Genomic DNA, 26102 nt, shown 5'->3' with positions numbered 1-26102 from the left:
TTTTAAAATAAGTGCACATTATTCAAAGATTCCTACACTTCTTACTATTAACTACCTCATGTACAAAATAAACTTGAACTTGGTGAACTTTAAGTGACTTCGTCACCAGAATGAATGAATAATGAGTAATAACTGAATAAGAAAAGACACCAAATTATGATTATATCTAGTACAAAGATCAGAAATAGATTGAAACCATAACCTAAATTCGAGGTCTAATATAACTGGAGTCAGATTAAATTAATAAACAGAGTGAAATTTGAAGTAAAGTTTAACAATATTAATAAGTAGTGTTCCATCCAATCGCCCAGAAAAGACTAAGAATGTCTTAATCCTCTCTATTGGAATCCAATGCTGGGCCAGTAGGTGGACCCTACACTGCAGTAAAACAAAGGTTATTTTTTCTAAGGGAAGGTTAAGGTTAGGTTTAGGGGTAGTGGTTAATGTAGTGTGTCTGTGGGACTCTAAATAAACACACTGCAGTGATGCCCACACTGTATGTTAATATTTAAATATGGGTTGCACTAGGGTGCAATCAGTATCTACCCAGTAGTGTAGTCTAGGGCATACGCAGGCATACGTCATGCCCACCTAACTTTCTTAGGATTTTGCACATGCCCAGCTAAAATAAGTTATGATAGGTATGGCTGCCATTACAATAAGCAGGCTTTTTAACCCAGAACTTTTTCAATCTAATAACATGATGCAACAGCACAGTTGAGTGAATTGTGAGCTTCAGTCACCAATCACTTTCATTTCATGGGAAATGCAGTTAAAGAGAATGGTGACTGGAGTGAAAGAGTTTGTCAGTCCCTCACAATCTGAAACCTAAAATCTCTTTTTTTTTGTTTCATGGAAGATTAAAACTCTGAAAACGGCATAATGCTGTCAGAATGTTTATTTTTGGGTGAACTATAATTTTAAGGGGAACTAAATATTTCATAACTAAAAAAATCGTTACACTTGGGTCTGATTCGATCCAATTCACAGAAGTAGATCAAATTCTAATGCAAATACTACATGCAACATATCATTGTAATGCATTTGTTCGATCGTCCCACTTAGACAAGGCGGGGGATGTGAGGCTAATTATCCCTACACTCCAGAAATCAATGGTTTGGTGTGTCTCACATTACTTTTTGTCAATAAGAGAAGATCCTTGTTTGTCCCGGGGTCGATATGGGAAGTGTTTGAGTGTGTGTGCGCGTGTGTGTGCGCCACCTGGGATGAAGTTGGAGATGGGCAGACAGGCACGAGTTTCACTGCTGTTGCCAGAGCACTGGTTTCCAGTGGGGAACAGGACATCACAGTGCCGCAAGCGAACCTGAGACCCTGACGAGTCACAGGGGGACCATTCGGACCAATCAGACCAGCTCTCTGTATATAGACAACTCCACGTCAGATACAAAGTGAGGCAGAGGGGATGAATTCAAAGTTTTGTCTTTATTTTAATGCTTCTTACAGTTCAAAGCTTTTTAATGCTCTGAGAGGTGCAATAAAAGAATATCCTTCTCAGTTCTTAAAAACAAACAAAAATCCTGCAGCAAGATATTCTGGAGAGATTAAATGTTTGGTATAGCACTTTCATTTGGGGGCTGTAGACCTATTGTCCCCTAGTAGCAATTTGATCACACTAGTCTCATTTTAACATGCAAGTCTTGCAGCTAAACTTTTAAATCAGTGTGTATTTTAACGTTCATCCCTGTGAAATGTCTTGCCCCATAAACCTAGAACATTCCTCATACAAGCGTCAGTTAATATCAGAACACAATTCCAACACAACGGTTACTATTTTGTTAGGTGGTAAAATGGCATCAAGATAACTGCTCAGCTAATTCAAATTAAAGCACTCTACAATGCAACATAAAAATGTTGAAGTTCAACTCAAGTAAACATCCACACAGGGTTCTTCTTATTAGCATTCCTCTCACTTTGCCCCGTCCCTTGTTTCCTGGCTGCACTGTACAGTTACACGTGTGCGTGTAATGAATAGTGTGACAGATAGTTCTGAATGCAGCTAATGAAAGGTCATTCTGTAACCTCACTAGACTTCTGGCTAATGGATGGACTGACATTTGAATACAAGCTCTTCTCTCCCATTCACCTTTCTGTAGATCAATGTACAAGGTTTGACTCTGCCATCAATCATCTTATCTCTCACTTCTCTCTCACGCTGCCTGCTCCATCGGTTCATGTATATTATCTTCATATTGCAAGCTATACAATTAGCTTTTCTATCAAGTGTGGCATTTTCATTTCCTCTCCTTTCAACCCCCAACGGGCCACTTTGTACATTAAATGTGAAGGTAGAAAAGCAGGTACAAGACTGTGATGAGCTGGAGGGTGTGGCCAGGCCATAAGGATGGACGCCTGGCGCGGAGTTGCCTCAATCAGCCGGCAGAGGAATAAAGAGGAGCCGGAAACGCCCGTTCGAGAGTGAAAGAAAGAGAGATGCATGCAGCAGAGTATCGTGTGCATGCTACGTTGGGCCAGAAGGCCAACATTGTGAGAGTCACACGGAGCTGTGCGTTTGTGTGTGCTGCGACTCTGTGCTGGAATGCTATTTTATTTTGTGTTTCAATTGGAAGTCTGTGTGTTATTAAAGTCTTTGTGATTGTTTACCCGGTTCCCATTTCCTCCTTCGATATGCATCCTATTTGCAAAATGGCATGTCATTTCCTGTTCGATTCAAGGTGTATGTGTAAACTCACATAGGATGAGTTAATGTATGTGATAATGTGTGTGTGAGTGTGTACCAGGGCAAGGTTGGATGTTACAGAGGGCCTCTTCAGTATGCAAGCCCAGGCAGATATCACCTCCGTAGGCAGAAGGAGGGTTGTTACAGCTGCGTGTGCGCATGTAGTGGCCTCCTCCGCATGTCACTGAGCATTTGGACCAAGGTGACCAGCATGACCAGCTCCCATCCACTGAAAAAAAAAAGAAAAAAAAAAAAGAAAAAGGACAACCAAGTCATCATTGTTACTTTTGTCACTGTCATCATTTTGGGACAAGTGTCTGAGCTAGCTCTAGGACAAAACTTTACTTTCAGAAAGTAAACTGCAAAAAGTAGTAACCTGCGATTGTTACCTTAAGGAGATAATTCTACTTGATCCATTGCTTAAAAGAATAGTTCACCCAAAAATGTAAATTCTCTCATCATTTACTCACCCTTATGCCATCCCAGATGTGTGTGACTTTTTTTCTTCTGCTGAACACAATGATTTTAGAAAAATATATCTGAATAAAAACAAAAACAAAACCAGCTCTATAGGTCCATACAATGCAAGTCATCAGAGTCCAAAACTTTGAAGCTCAAAAAAGCACACAAAGGCAGCATAAAATAATATATTAGTAATCCTCAGAAGCGATTCACATCCACACCTATCATATTGCTTCTGAAGATATAGATTTAACCACTGGAGTCTTATGGATTACTTTTATGCTGCCTTAATATGCTTTATGTGTTTCAAAGTTTTGGACCATGTTGACTTGCTTTGCATAGACATAAAGAACTGAGATTTTCTTTTAAAAATCGTTGTCTGTGTTCTGCAGAAGAAAGAAAGTCAAACACATCTGGGATGGCATGAGCGTGAGTAAATGATGATAGAATTTTCATTTTTGGGTGAACTATTCCTTTAAAATGGTTTTGTTGTCAATCTTACGTAATCAGGATGATTTATACGTTATATATTCACATCAGATTTTTCACTTCTCTCCAAGTCTTTCAGGATACATGTTAGGTCAAAATTAAAGGGACATATCATAATCTTTCCTTTGGCAAAATTAATCAATTCTATGTACTACATTTGTATGTCTGTATGTAATCTTTTTTACAAAAGTGTAACATTTGTTACATTTAATCTACATATAAAAGTGTCCAGAATGTTTGTGTGTCTAGATCCTTTAAATGTCACCAAACAATGTGAATGAATGATATCACACTAGTTACCTCTGATAGGATCACTACAATGAAAGCATCTAAAGCCAGATGCTGAGAGGACTGGGAATAAGGGGTTGATGTCGAGAGAGAAGGCATTTCAAACAATCTGGTTCTGAGGCCTGCCTCTCCCTCAGGCTCTAAATCTGACCCCTGCTCTAATTAATGAGGGTAAACGAACCATCAATTCTCTCCCTCCCCTCTTTAGTGATGCCAAGCGCAGGGTTGTCACTCGTGACAACTGGGGAAACAGCAAACAACTCTTGCAAAACCCTATGAATGTCTTAACACTAATTAAAAGAAAACAAGCACATGAAGTTTCACATTAGCATTGGCAGCCTGACAGGTTCGCGGAACAGGGGTGTGTGCTTACGTTATTGACATAACGGTAGACCTGTGCTATGTTTGGCATTAAATACTAGTCTACTGCATACATTAATATGCACAGTATATACTGAAGAATGCTTTTTATTTAAAACAGTCAGCCTTACAGTAAAAGATACACATACATAATAATATATATATGTGTAATATATTATTTGACCGTAATCTTGACCAGCTGTTTTTGAAATTCCAGTGTTTTTCCCATAAAGTAGATAGGATCTGTATTTCTATCCATAGAAAATAGCTGCCTGAAAGCATTAACCTAGCTGCCGGTGACCTGACTTATCGGGACGCTAGTAGGCTACATTGTCATCACACAACTTTGCTTTATTGCATGTTTAATTCAGAATGTTATCATCACTGAAAAAAAATAGGTTATTTTGCCATTTTAATCCAGTTTTGTGTAGGATAAATGAGTCTTAACTTAAGGATTTGCAAAAAACTAACAGATGAAGAAGGTGATGTTAAAATTCTGGTTGGTTTTGCAGTTTATTTGTCATATTGGGAATGGAAAGTCAAGTTTAGCACATTGCAAGTAATTGTTATAGAAAAGGCAACAACAAATGTCTAACAGGGTCCATACTGAAAGAAGCGATTATGTTTTATGACAATGTAAATATAACAATTTATATTGGTTTCAGTTTCTTGGTCACACTGGGAATGGAAGGTCAAGTTGCATCGTATTGTGCAACCTTTTGCTACTGTAGTACTATAAATTATCCACTTATTAAATGTATATAGACAATTATCATAAAGTGAAAGGAGAATGTTAATTCAAGAGTTAATTTCCCACTTCGATTAATCAGTCAGAAGCAGATTGGATCTCACATTTAAGAACAGAGACATCTTTTACTGAAGTGTTTTATAAATGTTTTTATAGAAGGCATTGGTAAACCAAGTGCTGCATTTTATCATCTGCAGTATATTCTCCATTACAAAGAAGAAAAAAGACGGATCAGTCAATTTCTGCCACTGCGTGACTGATCATCACATTTCACCCTTGTGGCCAGCAACAAGAAAAGATTAGTTCGTTTTAGTGCCACAAAAACGGGTTGCGAGACCTCTCTCTTTCTCTCAAAACAAAATATTGCATTTCAAAGGTTTGACTTTGAAATTGTAAAGATTTATCTCTGCAAGAAGGGAAAGGCTCTGTACTAATAAAAGTCACAGTGAGAATATTGGTCACAGACAAGCTCCGAATCAGAAACACTTATGGGGACAGCAATTTGATGTGTTCTTTTCCAAGCTTCCTGCTGGGACACGCTTGATGAAAGTCATCTATATTATTCTGTCGTAGTCTTTACAAAGGAGGTATTGAATCCAAGCACTGCTATGCCTTTTCATTGGAAAGAGACAAGGACAGAATTAACTTAGTGAAGTGCACAGCACAGTTAATGATCAACAGTCTGCTTAATAGTTTGTTGTACAATTCGTCATCCAGAGCTTCCATAAAAGGTGCTCTCAGATACCGGATATGTGGGCAATAATGTTTGTAAAGAAAAACATCAATAAGACTAATCAGATCTAACAGCCCCTGGAGGTCTTTGTTAATGAAACAGTCCCTCTGGCCTTGGTACTGTCACTATACAGTACATGTGTGATTTCTAGTTAGAATAAAAATTAAAGTGAGAGATCACCTAAAAATTTAAAATTGAACATTATTCTATATATAGTCTCATGTCGTTCCAAACCCATTCAACTTTCTGCTATGGGACACAAAAGGAGATGTTAGGCAGAATGCTTGGGACCCACAGCTTCAGTCATAATTCACTTTTATTGTATGAAAACAAGCAATAAAAGTGAATGGTAACAATCATATGACATTCCAGACATACCTATTGTCATCTACACACTGGAAGTTCAAGGAGAAGAATATGGTGACTGGCACTGGCACTACAAATTTATGTTCTGATTACAGTAAATATAAATTACTGATTAGACAGATACATTTACTGTTGACTGAGAAGCAATTAGATTTCCAACATACCATAAAGAGAGAGTGATAGATGTAATAAACCTCTGTAAGATTTTGTTTGACATTCATCTCCAAAAACAGGCTGTTGATTAATTATAATTGCAAAAGAAATTCTGCATTGCCTGATTGTGTCTTGTTCACTGTCGGGTGTCATAAAATACTCAAGTAGCAGATTTCCAAACAGCACATTTCCACCCCACATAACGATGAACACTCATTTAATTAGAGGGCTTCTCCTCCTCCTTCAACTTTAGAGAGGGAGTACGGCATTGTCACATGCTTTTAATGACTGAATTCTGCCTTCCCATTGCTGCCGGTATAATTAGCCTGAAATGTGATTACACACAACGATGCCACAGAGATTTCTCTCCATTTCTTCTGGCAAATTGGGGTCTTCACACCTTAAAATGGAGAGATTGTCTTCCATACTATCAATTTCAAAGCTGCACCTGATAGTGGTTTATGAGCTCTCTCCTACCATTTGTTGAAATTTGGTTTTCTTTTTGATTCCATGCACACCATGGTCCTGCAGAGTTATAAATGCTAAATATATATTCAAAAGGTACAAATATTCCATGTAGACTCAATTAATATGGTCGTAACAGCTTAATAATGAAATACTCTTTGAAATAGCTTTAGTATAGCTGTAGTATAACATGTAGTACAACCTCCCAAAATAATTTTATGTCAACTACCAGTATACATTTTGAGTTTTTTTCATTAAGGGTTATTAATCTCAGAATATGAGTGTGTGCTTATATGTGTGTATAAACAATCTGGGACACTAACCTGGACATGGTGTAGTGTTACACTCCTGGAACTCCTGGGCAGGCCCGAGGCAGGTGATTCCTCCATATTTGGGTTTGGGGTTTGAGCAGGTGCGTTTGCGGCTCCGAACACCTGCGCTGCAGTCCCGGCTACACTGGCTCCACGGGCCCCAGGCAGACCAGCCTCCATTTACTGTCATTCCTGTGACACGGCTGGAATGCAACAAATCTCCTGAAACAAGAATAAACACAAACACAGGGTTAATTAGCACTGACTTCATTAGACATACAGCAAACAGTAGATTTACTGCAGATTCATAAGATTTGATTTGGGGCAGAATGTTGTCACTTGATTATGCACTACAAGGATGGGTTTAACAGTTGGGCACCCTCTCTGCATTTACATCAGCATCTCCCTCAGAATGTGTTTACATATGCACCCTCTCGAGAACGTTGAAGGGAGAATACCACGACTAGGCCCCTCTTGGGAGTTCAGGGCCTCCCTGCAGCTTAAACCCCGGTAAGCCCATGCATTACTACGGCCCTGTGTGCATGTATACACTGCAAAAATTATTTTCTTAAACACTATTATTGATTTACATTAAAATATATATCTTAGAGTATAGAGCGTTTTTGAATAAAGTGTATTTTAATGGTTTTATTTATTTTATTTTCTGACAAATTGACAAACCCTATTGGCAAATATATTTTTCTTGTTTTAAGCATAAACTTAATTTTAGATCAATGATGTAAGAATAATAAGCTTAACTCAAAATGTATCCTCTGAAAAAGTCTTACCATCTTACCACCATGCAGTTTTGCTTCAGGTATATTTATTTTGTTTTAAGGATGTTTAGATCTTTTTTTTTATGTAAATCAAGTCAAAAATACTAATGAAAAAATATTGAATTTTAACAACTAATATATTATGCATTTGTTTGAATGAACATTTATCTTAGCATCCAGAATGAATTCTCAGTTTTGTGCCCAGTCTAACTGTCTGAATTTCTGACCTCTGTGTTTCTCCCTCTGACCTTGACGGAGATCTAACCGTGTCAGCCCCTCTGAGCCTGTTACGAATGAGGCAGCGAAGCAGACGAGGAGAGCGGATCTAAATGCAGACTCACTTTATTTAAACAGTCAAACCAATAAACACAAAGGAAAACCCTCAATGGGGAAATAAACATAAAACTGAGAACACGATGAAACAAAACTGAAAACTCGGGCAGGGAACACATACCAGGCTAACAACAACATTCAACGATAGACAAGGACTGAACCAAAAACCAGGGTTAAAATACATGAACATAGGAAAAAGGGACCAATGAACAAACATAACTCAAACAAGATGATAAGGTGATAAACAGAAACCAAAGGGAAACTAAACGAGGGCAGGTGAAAACAATGAACAGTGAACACGAGGGCTGACAGGAAGACTATGGAGGTACAAGGGTGAAAACTAAGGAATAACAAAAGTGACAAAAATGACAAACAAAGGGCAACAGTGAGACAAGACAAGGTATACGTAACAGAGCCACATCCATTTCCACATCAGTTTATCCATTCGGAGCAGGCAATGGCAGAGGCGACTGCACTACTGTACATGGGTTGATATATTCTCCATTTTACCAGCTCCTCTTAGCACACAGACATCTCATAGGTAATGGACTACTTCATAATCTACTCACTCCTCAAAGCAGTGCACCTGCCTCTGATGGCTAATGGCCAGAGGTGTCAGTACATGCTTAGACCTTCAGGTAAACAAACTCTGCATTCAGTGACTTTATCCAAGTCTGAAGTCGTTTAGTTAAAAGAATAGTTCACCAAAAAATGAAAATTCTGTATTTGTTTACTTACCCTCATATTGTTCCAAGCCTATATGTTTTTATGACTAAAAACACAATTTCAGGTGTTCTGAAGCCATTCAATAGCTTTGTGCGAGGAACAGACTGACATTATTAAGTAATTTATCAAAAATAATCTTCTCCTCTGCTACAGCTCTAAAATAAAAATGCGGTACCTATGGCGCAGGTTTTACCTCAATATATATATTTTTTGTGTGTTCCAAGAAAAATACAGCATACAGATTTGGCAGAACATGAGGGAGAAAGACAGATTTTTAATTTTTGGTCATTTATTTGTGGTCATTTAAATGTTTACCATTAAAGGGATAGTTCACCCAAAAGTGAAAATTCTCTTTTCATTTACTCACCTCATGCCATCCCAGATTTCAGTGACTTTATTTCTTCAGCAGAACACAGAGATTTTTAGAAGAATATCTCAGTTCTGTAGATCCATATAATGCATCTGAATGGTGATCAGACCTTTGTAGCTCCAAAAGTCACAAAAAGGAAACATAAAAGTAATCCATACGACCCCAGTGGTTAAATCCATGTCTTCAGAAGCTTCAGAAATCTCTACTTTAATTTTTACTTACAGCTGTGAAAGTGAAACTAGATAGGCACCACATGTGACTTTCAGATGTAAAAGTGAAAGTGGAGATATAGAGTAAAAAAGGACTTAACTTTTGATCTGTTTCTCACACACACCTATTATATCACTTCAGAAGACATGGATTTAACCACTGGAGTCTTATGGATTACTAACATGTTTCCTTTATGCGATATTTGATATAAAGTTCTGATCACCATTCACTTGCATTGTATGGACCTACAGAACTGAGATTTCCTTCTAAAATCTTAATTTGTGTTCTGCAGAAGAAAGTCATCCACATTTGGGATGGCATGAGGGGAGTAAATTATGAGAATTTTCATTTTTGTGTAAACTATACCTTTAAGGTCACATGCAATGCTACACATTTAGTTAAGTTATAAAAGCTATAATTTGAGATATTGTGCAAAAGGAGGTATTGATGTGTATGCTCATGCATTTCCAGCTCTCACATTCCAGATTCTGTGATGTGGTACAAAATAACATCAGCACTATGTCTGCTCAGAGAGACGGGTGACATCGTATCCTGCACAATAAATACAATTAATTGCACTTGTGGATTAAGAGAGTGGCTTTTGGGCTATTCCCTAGAGCAGTCATAAACTGTCTAGCAGCAGTGTTGAGTGTAATGCATTACTAAGTAATTACTGTAACTAAATTACTTTTTCAATGAAAAAAGTAAAGTGTGGGATTACTCTTAATTTTTCAGTAATTTTATTACAGCTCCTTCTGATGTAATTGCTTTAAATACTGTATAGACTATAGAACAATTCTATATAAAACAATAGTGAATTTAAAATAGAAATTTAAAGTCTAATGTTCAAATATATGTTTTCTAATTTAACGCTATCCCCTTAAATTCTTTGGCCAGTTCATGAATGATTTATTTGATTTTATATGATTCATTTGAAAGAATTGAAAGAACAGTATCATGTCTTTTTTTTATCTGGTCGAGGTTGATCAGGGTTTTAGACAGTAATTAGTAATAAGTAATGCAATTACATAAGTAATTAGTTCACTAATCAAATGACACTTAAGAAGATGTAATAATTAGTTAGCAATGAATAATTTTTTTTTATAGAAACTTACCCAACACTGGCTAGTAGCTTACACCGTGCTTATTAAAATTTAGGGGGTGGCCAATTAGTATCGACTCCCTGATTGGCCGATGTAGTGGGTGGTGACACCTCTGCAAAAGCACATAATTACTGTGACATGCAGCGTTCCAATGTAGAAAAAGGTAGCTGAGAAACAAATGGTCAACTGAACTGTGGTTGATTTGTATTAACAGACTTTCCAACAGATTTAAACTTTTACTTTTTATGTGAAGGCCATTTAAATGCGTCTAGGAAACTTTTTTTTTTTTTTTTTTACCATGCCTTCATTATTTATTTTTTATACATTTTACATGCCATTTAGTTATTCTCATATCCCATCCCACTGAGATTTCAGTGACCCCACATCATAATAAATAGACCAAACAGATTATATTTAAAACATCAATGCATCATGACTGCATAATAATATTTAGCGGAAAGAGTAAAGTTTAATTTAAGTTCAATATTTATTAAATATGCACTTATGGTTCATTAAGAAAAGTCCACACACTGTGCAAAAACGTTACTGGTGTCCAAGTGTTCAATGCAACCAACTTACATGTCTTTTTTATATTATTTTTGTTATAAATTTTTATCCCCTTTTCTCCCCAACTTGGAATGACCAATTCACACTACTTAGTAGGTCCTTGTGGTGGCGTGGTTACTCACCTGAATCTGGGTGGCGGAGGACAAGTCTGAGTTGCCTCCACTTCTGAGACCATCAATCCACGCATCTTATCACGTGGCTCGTTGTGCATGACACCGCAGAGACTTCCAGCATGTGGAGGCTCATTCTACGCTCCGCGATCCAAACACACAACTTACCACACACCCCACTGAGAGCAACAACCACTAATCGTGGCCATGAGGAGGCTACCCAATGTGAATCTACCATCCCTAGCAACCGAGCCAAATTGGTTGCTTAGGAGAGCTGGCTGGAGTCACTCAGCACACCCTGGATTCGAACCCGCGACTCCAGGGGTGGTAGTCAGCGTCAAAACTCGCTGAGCTACAAAGGCTCCCTGCATGTTCTGTCTTAAACACTTTTTTTTTTTTAAATGTACATATTCAAAAGGTTGTAAATTGTTTGCATAACTTACACATTAATTGAACGAATTAATATACTTGGACATCTCAGAAGTTTTAGTGCTGTGGGTGGAAGCACTAGTTAATGAAAGACCATCTGAGCATTTTTAGGAATAATTCTCCAGCTACAAGAAGCGTTGACCATTTGAGTTCAAAGTTTTATGTGTGTATGATATAGTCATATACGCTTTAACCTAAATGTGCTAATGATATAATTCTAAAATGATATATGTCGGCTCCAGAGAGTGCGGGTAGGAGAAACGGAATGTCAATCGAATAATGAGATGAAGATGAAGTTCAGCGTTAGTTTCACATCTTTGGACGTGCCAGCTCCAGTTCTACTTAATGTGAATTCTATGTGCTGGTGTAAATGTAAGTGTAAGTTAAGTTACTTTTATAGTGCAATTTACCTCATTATTATCAAGAAACACGATCTGGATCTGATTTTCTGCATTACTGAATGCATCTGAGCCCAACTCGTTAGAGATCACGTTTATTTGGAAAGCATTCATTATAAAATATTTGTTGTATGTGTATCTGTCGGGTTTTCATTTCTGGAACATACAGTACACACTTATGTTATTTATGAGGTATTTTTTCCCCACTGTCTTTAATTTTATGTTTTGCACTGAACAATGCAGAAGACAAATGTAGTGCAAGAGGTTTGGCAAAACAAACAATGAAACAACTCTGATGAAACAACACGCAGGAAAAGATGTAAAGAAACAGATATGAAGAAAAAGCAGCTAGCATTATTCTGGGACACACCGCACCTGCAATGGAAAATTTATTATGAACAGCCTATGCTTAAAAATAATTTGGAATATTTATAAACCACCCCACTAAAGCCCAAATAAATCCCTTAACTATAGTGAGAATTGCTCTTATACACTAAGCTCACCACATCAATGCACTTCAACCTAATAACTTACACAAATTAATATTGATACTGTTGGGTACAGGTGAAAGAGTAAAAAGTAAACACTCAACTAACCAGGAGAGAGAGAACAAAGCTGCATGGTTGATCCTGCTTCTCTTGCAAATGAAATAGTTTACAGGGAAGATAACAAACACAACATCCTCTTTATGAACACCATTTATCAAATACAAAAAATGTGCGGCACACCAATGACAAGGGAGAGGCACATGTGTGCTCAATAATGGAGAAATGAGCTTAATATTAGCAACCGTATTCTCTAATAAGAGGCACTCACCAAGCGTGCTCAAAAAGGAATGTGAATAGACACTGACAGACATAATAATGATCAAATATATATAAAAAAACACATTAAAGCCATCTTATTGGCTTTGTTACACTGGACCATTTAAAATGAACAAGTGAATTTAAAAATGTGCTTAATGATCCTTAAATGAATATTAAAGGAAATGATGACCATTTACAAGACCTGTACAGGCTAGTGATTAAGTTCTAACCTAAAATCTTGATATCCTATCATCTTAAATGATAGATCATGAATGTTAGGGTGTATTGACTTATTGAAACATTTGTCATGAGCCTATTTGTTTATATTTAAATACATTTTAAAATTTTTTAAATACAAATTTGGAGAATCTTTCGTTGTCTTTAAAAAAACTGCATGTCCGCAAATATCAAAACAGCAAATGATGTTTTATATGTGTACAGGGGGCATTTAAGGTATAATTTAGTTGCCCCCCTACAACCACACTCCCACACTCCCACCCAGTCAAAATGGTCTAGAACCGCCCCTGACTTATATTGAACATGGAATATTCCTTTAAACTGTAATTTTACCAAATTAAGTAAAAAGTGTGAAAATATTATTTCACAGTGTGTGTTAGACAATTTCCCCTGATTGTCTAATTAGCCTTAGCAAGACAAAATATTCTGCAATTTGATTCAAGAAAAAGTTAACACCACAATCACTGACATTGAGATTTTTGGTGTACAAGGACACTTGTGGAATGCACTACAGAAATTCACCAACTGAGATCGTAAGGTCTGCAGATTCTGACACTGAGTGGACTTCTAACTGAGGACAGATCTATGGTGAACCAATAGTAAATGGCCTGTAGATATCAGGCACTTCTCAGGAAACGGAGAGGAGGAAGGAAAGAAAGAAAGACAGAGAAAGACACACACACACACACACACACACACACACACACACACACACACACACACACACAGCATGCTATTTCAATGGGAAAATTGTGCTAACGCCACGCACTAGAGTAATGTGCTATTGTTTCGTAGATAAATGAAGGTATCACTCAGCAAAATTACAAACCTGGGCCATCAACATTTATGGCCTCTGGCTTATGTTGCAAAAGAAACTCAAGGTTCTAAGATAAGTAGCCTGACTGTTAGGGAGCATGTTCACTTCAGCCACCACCATTACTTCAGCAAACAAATAGACATAATGGTGCATGCATTGAGTTTTATTGTACTGAAAGTAAAGCGCTAAGACTTGCACTAACACTCTAAAAGAAAAATGTCATTGCATTGTAAAGAAAGCTACAAAGACCCCCTTGTGTCACAAAGGGTATTTGTATTCTGAGAACTGCAAATCAGTGCCCAAACTTTTGTAACCTGTTCTCGATTTTTATAAACAATGCACATGGATTCATAAACCATTCCCTTATTTTAACAATTTGTGCACACAAATGTAAAAAGTGTTCCCTAAATTTAGCAATCGGTACCCTCAGAATAATCTGAGAAGGCATGCTGGTAAATTAATCAATGACCATCATTATGAACATAATGTTGTAACAAATACACAGCAAGACTTGGTTGCCATCTGACAATGAATTACAATTTTATTCAGGTCAATCTGCTTAATATAATAAAGTAAACTTTTAGTAGATAACTAAGCAAAGCTACTGAGTCTGTGTAAATAGTAACCAAGTCACTGTGCTCACAGATAATTTATTTGATTTGCCCCTGAATAAAGACTACAGGGAAATTAGGGAACATATCTGCACAAAGCTGATTTAAATCCACCTAATAAACGATTTGACTGCAAATGCATTTCCGATGAGGAAATGTCAGCCAGTGCTGATTCTCTTGATCTTGTTTCTTTCATAAAGTTGACATTAGGCAAAGAAAGGGGCACAGACCTCAAAGACATGACAAAATAGTAAACATATATGTGATTTCTGCTTGAGAAAACATCTAGGTTACTAGTGTAGCCCCTGTCCCCTGATGGAGGGAACGAGGCATTTTGTCAATTGTAGTGACACAAGGGCTTCTTTCGGGAGCCTCGGATACCTCTGAATATGAAAAAGGCCAAAGCCAAATTGGAGAACAGAATTTGCACGTTCCGCCCCCGGATATACGGGTATATAAGGCGGGGATCATGCATCTGTTTAGTCAGGTTCTGCACTGAGGAGCCGAGAATAAGGTTCGGCCATTACAGCGGCTTGGTACAGTGTTGTGGCAAGGGGGACACTACGTCTTGTTCCCTCCATCAGGGAATGGGGGTTACACTAGTAACCTAGACGTTCCCCCTTCTGTCACTCACTTGACGTTATGTCGATTGTAGTGACACAAGATCCCTATTCATAGCGCCATCTACACTGAACCGTGTTACGTGATCTGCTGATGCTGGTGCAGCAAGCTGTAGCGTGCCAAAGAAGCATGGGTATCAGACTGCATGCAACCTTCCCCAATGCCCCACTAAGACATAATTTTGTTATTAAATCCGACCAAGGATTTCCCTTGAGGGGTGGGAACAAGCGATGTGATAAGCATGGGAGCAGGCCGCGCCAGCCGCATCCCTTTTCTCTCTCTCTCTTTCTCCTCATAGAGCTGTTAGATGCTGCTGGGGCGATATAGATATAACACGCATCGGGGAAGGCGTTCTTTTCCAGTCCTATTCTTTCAGAATCCTGCCCTCATCCTGACCACATCCTGCCCAGGCTGGGGAGGTGAAAATGTGGCAAATACGTCACGTGGGCCTATTATGCCACACTGCTCTGCCTTCCATGGCTCCGTCCCCAGAGCCTTCCGTGGCTCTGCCTTCCACGTCTCCGCCCCCAGAGCCTTCCATAGCTCCGCCTTCCATAGCTCCACCCCAGTGACTATTCCTCCCGAGGCTCTGCCCGCTCCCCCAGAGACTGCTCCTCACGCGACTCCTCCTTTAGCGGTTCCGTCCGCCTTACTAGTGACTCCTCCTACAGCGACTCCATTGCCTGTCCCTGTCCAATGGCTGCATCCCAGGCCTCCTGAACCAGTCACTGCCCTATGGCTGCCTCCCAGGCCTCCTGAACCATTCCCTGCCCTATGGCTGCCTCCCAGGCCTGCTGAACCAGTCCCTGTCCTGTGGCTGCCTCCCAGGCCTCCTTACCCAGTCCCTGTCCTGTGGCTGCCTCCCAGGCCTCCTGACCCTCTCTCGGCCCTGTGGCCACCTCCCAGGCCTCCTGACCCTCTCTCGGCCCTGTGGCCACCTCCCAGGCCTCCTGACCCAGTCCCTGTCTTACAGCCACCTCCCAGGCCTCCTGATCCTCTCTCAGCCCTGCGGCCACTTCCCAGGCCTCCTGACCCTCTCTCAGTCCAGTGGCCACCTCCCAGGTCGCCTGTCCCTGTCCTACGCTATCTCCCAGGTCTCCGAACCCAGTCACTGTCCTGCGGACACCTCCCAGGCTCCCTGACCAGACCCTGTCCTACGGCTGCCTCCCAGGCCTCCTGACCTCGTCTCGGCCCTGCGGCTGCCTCCCAGACCTCCTGACCCGGTCCCCACCTTGAGGTCATCCCCTTGGTCTCCTGGCAATCCCCCGGATCTGCTCTGGTCTCCTTGGTCTCCTGGCCATCTGCCTGATCTGCTCTGGTCTCCTGGCCATCCACCTGATCTGCTCTGGTCTGCTAGCCGCCCATCTTATCTGATCTGCTCTGGTCTCCTTGGTCTTCTGGCCGCTCACTTGATCTGCACTGGTCTCCTGGCCGCCCACCTGATCTGCACTGGTCTCCTTGGTCTCCTGACCACCCACCTGATCTGCTCTGGTCTCCTTGGTCTCCTGGCCGCCCACCCGATCTGCTCTGGTCTCCTTTGTCTCCTGGTCGCCCACCTGATCTGCTCTGGTCTCCTTGGTCTCCTAGCCACCCACCTGATCTGCTCTGGTTTCTTTGATCTCCTGGCCGCCCACCTGATCTGCTCCCTGACCTTGCCTTGTTCCTCTGCTCCCATTATGCTCCCTTGAACTGCCTGTTTGCCCCTGGTGCCCCATTGAACTGCCTGTTTGCCCCTTGTGCCCCCCTGAACCACATGTTTTCCCCTACACTCCATGGACAATTTGCCTTTTTTTACTTTTTTTTGGAGCTTCTGGAATCTGCTCCTTAGGGGAGCAGATTCCAGAAGATCTTGTCACATATTCCGTTGTCTTTTGTTTTTGTGCTTTTATATTGAAATTCTTGTTTAGTTCCTGTTTGCTGTTAGTTTTTGTTGTTCTTTGTAGTTTCATTTTATGATTGGTTTTCCCCTGATTGTTTCCTCGTTCTCTTGTTTCTCCCTTGTATATTTAAGCCCTTGTTTCCCCCGGTTAGTATGTCAGTTCTCACATGTGTTGTCATGTTCTGTGCCTGGTTTCCTGCATTTTATTATATTCTGAGTTACCTTGTTTATCTTTTGTTTCATTAAAGCTGCACTTGGATCCTCATTCTTTGCTTGCCTCGTCACAGGCATACGTATACATTTTTAAACCTCTTATTGTCTTAACAAACTGCACCTTCCTTTTGCCCTTTGGGTAATGTTTGATCCACCATTCAAAACCATTCAAATTGTATAAGTCATTGATTACTGTGCAATGCCAGCAAAATTTAATGAAAATTATAAAATTTGGCAAACATTGGTCAAGGATGTCTCAATTTACATTAATTTCAACTTTTGGCATTTAATAATATAATAACTATTTTACAACAATTTCTGATTTATTCTGCTTGTAGAAAATCAACAGCGTACATTTATTTAACATTTTAGTGCATGCCAATTTCACAAATTAATCTCCTTTACCTTTTACAGCAGTCAAAAATGGGCCCACTTTGCAAATCCATTGCAAAAAAATCTATTTCTTCCCTCTAATGTCAAACAATTTGTTTCAGTGTTACAGGGGTTCAGGAAGGTGCCAGAATGGTTATTTCTGCCATCTAACGTTTTAGGAGACAATTATATTCAATAGGTCTTTTACCAGTTGGGGCCTTTAGCCCCATTGTAACCTATCATATAAAATCTTGTTAGCGCTTAAATTTGAGAACATTTTTAGGCCAAGATTGATTCATAGATTTACAAAAAACTATTTAAAGCTTTAAAACATCCAGAAAGATTCTTAAACAGAATACAATTTCTGAACATTGATGATTTGATTTAGTGTTTATAAAGTTGGCTATTTTGCTGTATGTATTTTTATTGTCTACTATATTTTGTATTGTTGCAATTTACATTTTATGATGTTTGTTGTTTGTTAGATTTCTTATGTAAATGCCCAACCAGGTATAGGTGCTGCAAATTAGCTAATAGCTAGAGGAATGTATATAGAGCATCTGCTGCTCAAAACTTGCGTAGCAATGCTATTCTGTATTCTCCCTGTAAAATAAACCAATAAATAAATTAAAATTCAGAAAGTCAGAAGGTCACCTTTTGGGTCAAAATTCTTTACATGTATTGGGTTGAAATATGACCCTAAGACAATAGGAGTGTGAAGTAACTTAAGTGTCCAAATACTTTCTGGGGCCATTGGACAGTATATCTCATAACTTGGCCTTAGCTTAACTTAAATACATTAATTTACCATGTTGGTTTCTTCAAACAACTGTAAAGGCTTGTAAACATGCAAAGTCTCTCTTAGATTTTTATTTTTATTTAGCCTATTATTTCGTCATGCATTTAAATTCAGAATTGAGAGGTTGAATGTGTCAACATTTTAAAAGCAATATTTGACTGCGTAAACAAAAAATGTAAACTACTTTTCAACCAAATTTCTGCATATTTCAGCCAAACATTAAATTCATTCCAGAACTCTAGATTTTTTTCCAAACAAACTCTATGCTATGAGACACTGTACTTTATCACCTTTTCTGTACAGAGGAATGGCTTACGGATTCAAATCGATATGGGCCAACCGAGATGTGAGGCTAAATCTCGGCCAAGTGGCAGCCCATTCATTTTAAAACTCATCTTCCCTTGTGGCTCCAATGACATCAACACACATCTTTAGTGTGGAGGTGATTATGGGACCAGGCCTTCCCTGTATGATATGCAATAAGTTAATGACTGTCCCAAAGCCCTTAGAAGAAACATCTGTCATGGCTAGGCGTGCTAAAGTTAAATAATGGTTGAAAAGAAGAAATTAATCATGTCTGTCCTGGGTATTTAATATTTATGAATTACACAGATGAATCATACAAGCCTCTGATGTGTCTGAGCAATATATTGCTGGTAAATCTAACCCCATATGAAAACTAACACCATAGATGTGTGTTAAAACCTTAAACTTGTAAAATGACATATACACTACATGGCCAAAAGTATGTAGACACCAACTTTCAGTTTTATGGGTTTGGCAGTTTCAGCTACACCCATTACTACTAATAAGTGAATAAAATCAAGACATGCATTCACCTTAGACAAAGATGGGGGGGTACCTTTTTTGTTGTAGCACGACAAAGCTACTGTTCACAAATATATGCTCCTTAAAGACATGGTTTAATTTGTCTAATTTGAAAGAACTTTATTGGCCTGACCTGAATCACTATGAATTCCTGCCCTGCCTGTCTGAATCTTTGTGCCATATTCTAACATCTTGTGTAGAGCCTTCCTCTAGGAGTGGAAGTTGTCATAGCAGCAAAGGTAGAACCAACACTTACTTTTGTATGAGTAAATTCTGAAATAAAAAATAAATCCAGTATCCATCCAATTCATTTTCATGTGAAGATATATAATTCATAAAGATTGTGAATCATTGTAGCATTCCTCTCTGACTACAGACAACAAATCAGTCTTTAACAAACTTGTAATTTAGTCAGAAAAAATCCTTTTCATAGGCTTGAAGTCTTTCCAAATGATTTGTGGCAGGGCTGTACTTTGTTTTAACAGAGGCTCATCTCACAATTAAATTTCAATACAGCTTTAAACTGAAACCACATTGTTCTCTTTATTTCAGCCTTCAAATGGAAAAGTTGCAATTTAGAGCAACAAAAGACTTCTGTGAGCTGGCAAAATAAATGTTTCTGTGCTGCGCTTTATATGGCTCCAAATATTTTTTTTATCATTTCGCTCATTTGCCCATAAAGCACATTGGAAATTAGTGAGATAGAAAAGAAAAGGAAAATTGCAAAAATTACGCAAGTATATAAAAAGCTCTGGTCAATAGCTTTGTGTGTTGCATCTCTTTGTTGAGATGTCACAGTCATCAAACCTTGGTAAATGAGTATTGGAGATCAGAGCTAGACAGTAGACTGTAAGAGTCTGTAAACATCACTCACAAAATAAAAAAATAAACTTTACAGTAACAACTGGACAATTAGTTTTATTGCATTTCTGTTATATATACATTATGTCTATCTAATATCTGGGTGGCAAAAATCAAGACTTTTGAGATCAAAATGCCCAAACGTGACACATACAGACTATTTCACAATAATTTCTCAGAAAACAAAGAGGGAATACACAGTTTTGCTTGTATATATCTGTTAACTTAGTACTAAGTGCCTCAAACAAAACTTTAAATAGCTTTCAAAAGATTTGATCCCACTGACCTGGCAAATTCTGATGATGCCAGAGATAAGTTCCTCCTTAAAAGTGCTCATTATTTCAACCTGGCACCTTGTAAACACTTAATGTATTTTAAATTGCGTCAGTCAATCAAATTAGACCTCACCAGATCGAAAAAAGTTTTGTGTACATTATTTATCACAAGGTTAGTAAATGGACTGTGGGTGGTCCATTGATGTACTGTCTGAGGCTGAGACTAACAGAAGGCAGTAGTAGTACATGTGCCAAGAGGTAAACAAATTAAGTGCAAGTGCTGTAATTTGCCAGACAGGAAGCCCCAACCACTGAGAGAAATGTCATTCTCTGATTTTACTTCATTAACATGTTCCTCTTTTCTCTGCTGCTGGAGGCGAAACGTGGCTGAGAGCACTTCTAAGACAACTCAACTGATTTTGTGAGCCCACATAAAAGAGAGAGAGAGTGACGCTGGGTTCACACATCCTCTGTGAGCAGGGCGTGAGCAGCACTTTTTTGTTTCGGTGACAATATTAACAGATTACACCATACACACTCCCACAGTCTCTCCCGGGGGACCCGGTCATACGCCTTCTCCAGATCCACAAAACACATGTAGACCGGATGGGCATACTCCCAGGCCCCCTCCAGGATCCTTGCGAGAGTAAAGATCTGGTCCGTCGTTCCACGGCCAGGATGAAAACCGCATTGTTCCTCTTCAATCTGAGGTTCGACAATCGGCCGAACCCTCCTCTCCAGCACCTTGGAGTAAACTTTACCAGGGAGGCTGAGAAGTGTGATACCCCTGTAGTTGGCACACACTCTCTGATCCCCCTTTTTGAAGAGGGGAACCACCACCCCGTTCTGCCACTCCTTAGGCACTGTCCCAGATTTCCACGCAATGTTGAAGAGGCGTGTCATCCATGACACCCCTCCACATCCAGAGCTTTCAGCATTTCTGGTCGGATCTCATCAATCCTCGGGCTTTGCCACTGCGGAGTTGTTTGACTACCTCAGTGACCTCCCCAGGAAATAGAATCTGATCCCCCATCATCCTCCGGCTCTGCCTCTACCATAGAGGGCGTGTTGGGATTTAGGAGTTCTTCAAAGTGTTCCTTCCACCGCCCAATAACCTCCTCGGTTGAGGTCAACAGCGTCCCATCTTTGCTGTATACAGCTTGAATGGTTCCCCGTTTCCCCCTCCTAAGGTGGCGGACGGTTTTCCAGAAGCACTTTGGTGCGGACCGAAAGTCCTTCTCCATGGCTTCTCCGAACTTTTCCAACACCCACTGCTTTGCCTCCCTCACGGCTGAGGCCGCAGCCCTTCGGGCCTGTCGGTACCTTGCAACTGCCTCCGGAGACCTCCGGGACAACAAATCCCGGAAGGCCTCTTTCTTCAGTTGGATGGCTTCCCTGACCACCAGTGTCCACCATGGTGTTCGAGGATTACCACCCCTTGCGGCACCTAAAACCATGAGGCCGCAGCTCTCCACCGCGGCTTCGGCAATGGAAGCTTTGAACATTGCCCACTCCGGTTCAATGTCCCCAACCTCCGCAGGGATGCCTGAAAAGCTCCGCCGGAGGTGTGACAGGGGATCTCGCGGACAGGGACCTCCTCCAAACGTTCCCAGTTCACCCGCACTACTCGCTTGGGCTTCCCAGGTCTGTCTAGAGTCTTTCCCCACCCCCTGACCCAACTCACCACCAGATGGTGATCGGTTGACAGCTCTGCCCCTCTCTTTACCCAAATGTCCAAAACATATGGCCTCAGATCCGACGACACGATTACAAAATCGATCATCGACCTTCGGCCTAGGGTGCTCTGGTACCACGTACACTTATGAGCATCCTTATGTTCGAACATGGTGTTTGTTATAGATAATCCATGACTAGCACAGAAATCCAATAACAAACATCCACTTGAGTTCAGATCAGGAGGCCGTTCCTCCCAATCACGCCTTTCCAGGTGTCCCTGTCATTTCCCACGTGTGCGTTGAAGTCACCCAGCATCACTATGGAGTCCCCTACTGGGGCCCTATTCAGGACTCCATTCAGGGTCTCCAAAAGGCCGAATACTCTGAACTGCTGTTCGGTGCATATGCACAGACAACAGTCAGAGTTTTTCCCCACAACCCGTGAGGCGTAGGGAGGTGACCCTCTCGTCCACCGGGTAAACTCCAACGTAGTGGTGCTCAGCCGGGACTCGTGAGTATCCCCACACCCGCCCGTCGCCTCACACCCTGGGAAACTCCAGAGAAGAATAGAGTCCATCCCCTATCCAGGAGTACGGATCCAGAGCCAAAACTGTAGCGCCGATGTAAGCCCCACCAGATCCAACTGGTAACGCTCCACCTCCCTCACTAGTTCCGGCTCCTTCCCCCCCAGTGAGGTGACATTCCACGTCCCCAGAGCAAGCCTTTGCTGCCCGGGTCTGGTCCATCGAGGCCCACGGCCTTCACTGCCGCCCATATGGCAGCGCACCCGACTCCTGCGGTTCCTCCAATGGGTGGTGGGCCCAAGGGATGTAGAGGGGGGGTTCCACGTTGCTTCTTCGGGCTCCGTGACAAGCCCGGCCACCAGGCGCTCGCCGAAGAGCCCTCCATCTGGGCCTGGCTCCAGACAGGGGCCCCGGGCTTCCTCCGGGCAGGGTAACTCCTCCTCTTGCCGTTTTATCCATGAGTCATTTTGAACCATTCTTAGTCTGGCCCCTCACCTGAGACCACTTTGCCTTGGGAGACCCTACCAGGAGCACATGGCTCCAGACAACACAATCCTCAGGATCATAAGGGCACACAAACCTCTCCACCACGATAAGGTGCTGGTTCCCGGAGAGGCCCCGGGAGTATGGGGTGGGGGGGTCCCTTCTTAGGGCGATCCAATCCCTGTACGTCCAAAGCGAGGGCTGTGTCCGGGTCCTCGGCACAAAGTCGAGTTCATTCCATGTGGGGGTTGGTCTCTGTCAAGGCTGCGCTTTGTCACCAATCCTGTTTGTGATATTCATGGACAGGATATCGAGGCGTAGTCGGGGTGGGGATGGTGTGCAGTTCGGTGGGCTGGGGATCTCATCGCTGCTTTTTGCAGATGATGTTGTCTTCATGTCATCATCGGTCCGTGACCTTCAGCTCTCACTGGATCGCTTGGCAGTCGAGTGTGAAGCAGCTGCGATGAGGATTAGCACCTCTAAATCTGAGGCCATGGTTCTCAGCAGGAAACCGATGGAGTGCGTACTCCAGGTAGGGAATGAGGTTTTGCCCCAAGTGAAGGAGTTCAAGTACCTCGGGGTCTTGTTCACGAGTGACGGGACAATGGAGCGGGAGGTTGGCCGGAGAGTCGGGGCAGCAGGGGCGGTATTGCACTCGCTCTATCGCACCGTTGTCACGAAAAGAGAGCTGAGCCGAAAGGCAAAGCTCTCGATCTACCGGTCAATTTTTGTTCCTACCCTCACCTATGGTCATGAAGGTTGGGTCATGACCGAAAGAACTAGGTCGCGAGTACAAGCGGCCGAAATGGGCTTCCTCAGAAGGGTGGCGGGCTTCTCCCTTAGAGATAGGGTGAGGAGCTCAGTCATCCGTGAGGAGCTCGGAGTAGAGCCGCTGCTCCTTTGCGTTGAAAGGAGTCAGTTGAGGTGGTTTGGGCATCTGGTAAGGATGCCCCTGGCCGCCTCCCTAGGGAGGTGTTTCAGGCACGTCCAGCTGGGAGGAGGCCTCGGGAAGACCCAGGACTAGGTGGAGAGATTACATCTCCACACTGGCCTGGGAACGCCTCGGGGTCGCCCAGTCAGAGCTGGTTAATGTGGCTCGGGATAGGGAAGTTTGGGGCCCCCTGCTGGAGCAGCTGCCCCCGCGACCCGAATTCGGATAAGCGGTTGAAGATGGATGGATGGATGGATGGACCGTACACACTGCAAGCATGAGTCGCTAGGTGACCCGTCCCAGATGTGACAGTGAGCGGATCCAGTTGAAGTCAGAAGTTTACATACATTTAAGTCATTAAAACCAATATATTAACCACTACACAGATTTAATTTTAGCAAACTATAGTTCCCCGTCTATTGCTCACTTCGACGTTGTGTCGGAGTGCCACCGGACATACGGGTATAAAACCGGAGAAATACGTCGAGTTCATTCAGAAATTTTCTTCGGAGCCGATGGTCGTGTATGCAGTCAGCTGTGAGTTACACACCCGTTCCTGTTCCTCTGACGCTTGCCTGCTGGTGGATCTACGGCGCACTTCAGTGGCATTCTCCTTCTCTGAACAGCAGTGCAGTTTGCCCCTGGGCGCTTCAACAGAGCAAAACTAAAAGAGTTTATTTAAAAGAGTGATTTTCTCTGAAAGAGTATTTTCCTCTAAAAGAGCACAGCTGGCATTGAACGTTCTTTTCAGGATGCGTCTTTATAAAGATGCCCTTCCGCCCCTGTGTAGTTCCTGGATGCGGTAGAGTGCTCTCCGCTTCAGGCGGCCACAGGCGTTGTCTCGTGTGTCTGGGTTGCGATCACACGAGGCAGCGTTTGTTGACAGTTAATGTTCTAACTGCGAGAGCATGACCATGCCAACGTTGCGGTCGCTGCTCGCTTTCAACAGAAAGCATGCCACTTCAGCCGCCCCCCGCATTGCTCCTTCCCACGGGATTGAGGACGATGTGGCTGGCGATGGAGGCGATCTGGGGATGGCAGCGGGTCCAGCTCCACAAGGTACGCCCCCTCGGACCACCCACCCCACGGCACGCTCGTTGACTCCTGTCCGTGCTCGAGGCAACAGCGGCTCGCCTTACAGCCAGCCTGCCTATCCTCTTGAGGTGGATGAGCTCGCCGCTGCATCGGAGAGCACAGGGTCTGACCCTGATGACTCCCCTGGGCTGCCGCCTTCGGGCCAGCACGCCCAGGCTGAGGCTGAAGCGCAGATGTCCGATATTCTTGCCTAGGCCGCCGCCAGCGCGAGGCTGGATTGGAAACCTTCGTCCTCCCCACAGCCATTGCGGTTGGATGACTAGTTCCTGGGGGCTCCACGACACTCACAACCGCGCCCCCCGGTCCCATTTTTCCCGGAAGTGCATGATGAGCTGACGTCTGCATGGAGTGCACCCCTCTCCACACGTCACAAAGCCACTCGCTCATCCGCTCTCACTACCCTAGGCGGCTGAGTGGCCCTAGTGTACACGCCGATTCCCCAGGTGGACCGGGCTCTCACTCTCGACCTGTGTCCCGAAAACCCTACCACCTGGTGGGGTCGCCCTGTACTACCCTCCAAGGCCTGTAGGACAACGTCTTCATTGACAGCCAAAGACTACAGAGCCACTGGGCACACCGCTTCCACCCTGCATGCCATGGCCCTCCTGCAAGTCCACCAGGCCAAGGCACTGAAAGATCTGCACGGGGGTAGCCCTGATCCCGACGTGCTGCAAGAACTTTGTAAAGAATCGAAAAGAAATATAACTACTTTGCCATTAAAAACAAAACTGAACAATTTTAATGGCTGCAACAGGTTGTGCAATGAGGAACTAGGGCCAAGAATTCTGATAAGCTGTCGGACAAGGGTCGGGGCCGGGCTAGGGGCAAGATTTGAGGCCCGTGCAGGGCTCTAGTTCAGAGCATCTCTTTTCTCGGCATGGAGTTAGACTCAGTCTCAATGTTAGCACGTCTCACCAACGAGCGTGCGCAGTCAGTGCTGGAATGCCTCGCCACCTTCAGGCCAGGCACAACGGTCCCA

The 26102-nt window shown here is 42.2% G+C and overlaps 1 protein-coding gene across 6 annotated transcripts in view; it reads right to left on the bottom strand.

The window, feature by feature from the left end:
• Positions 1–26102, bottom strand: part of LOC127634990 (semaphorin-5A-like) — a 214115-nt gene that overhangs the window by 5845 nt on the left and 182168 nt on the right. For all 6 annotated transcript variants that reach the window (XM_052114786.1, XM_052114784.1, XM_052114785.1 and 3 more), the window contains 3 exons: positions 7086–7295; positions 2757–2927; positions 1222–1377 (listed from right to left, as the gene is read on the bottom strand). In XM_052114786.1, coding sequence (XP_051970746.1) covers positions 1222–1377; positions 2757–2927; positions 7086–7295 — 537 coding nt within the window. The remainder of the gene's footprint in view (positions 1–1221; positions 1378–2756; positions 2928–7085; positions 7296–26102) is intronic.

This window comes from Xyrauchen texanus, chromosome 42, assembly GCF_025860055.1.
Source record: "Xyrauchen texanus isolate HMW12.3.18 chromosome 42, RBS_HiC_50CHRs, whole genome shotgun sequence".
Classification (NCBI taxonomy): Eukaryota; Metazoa; Chordata; class Actinopteri; order Cypriniformes; family Catostomidae; genus Xyrauchen; species Xyrauchen texanus.
Note: the sequence above shows the minus strand (reverse complement) of the source record. Positions and strands in the feature narration are given on the sequence as shown.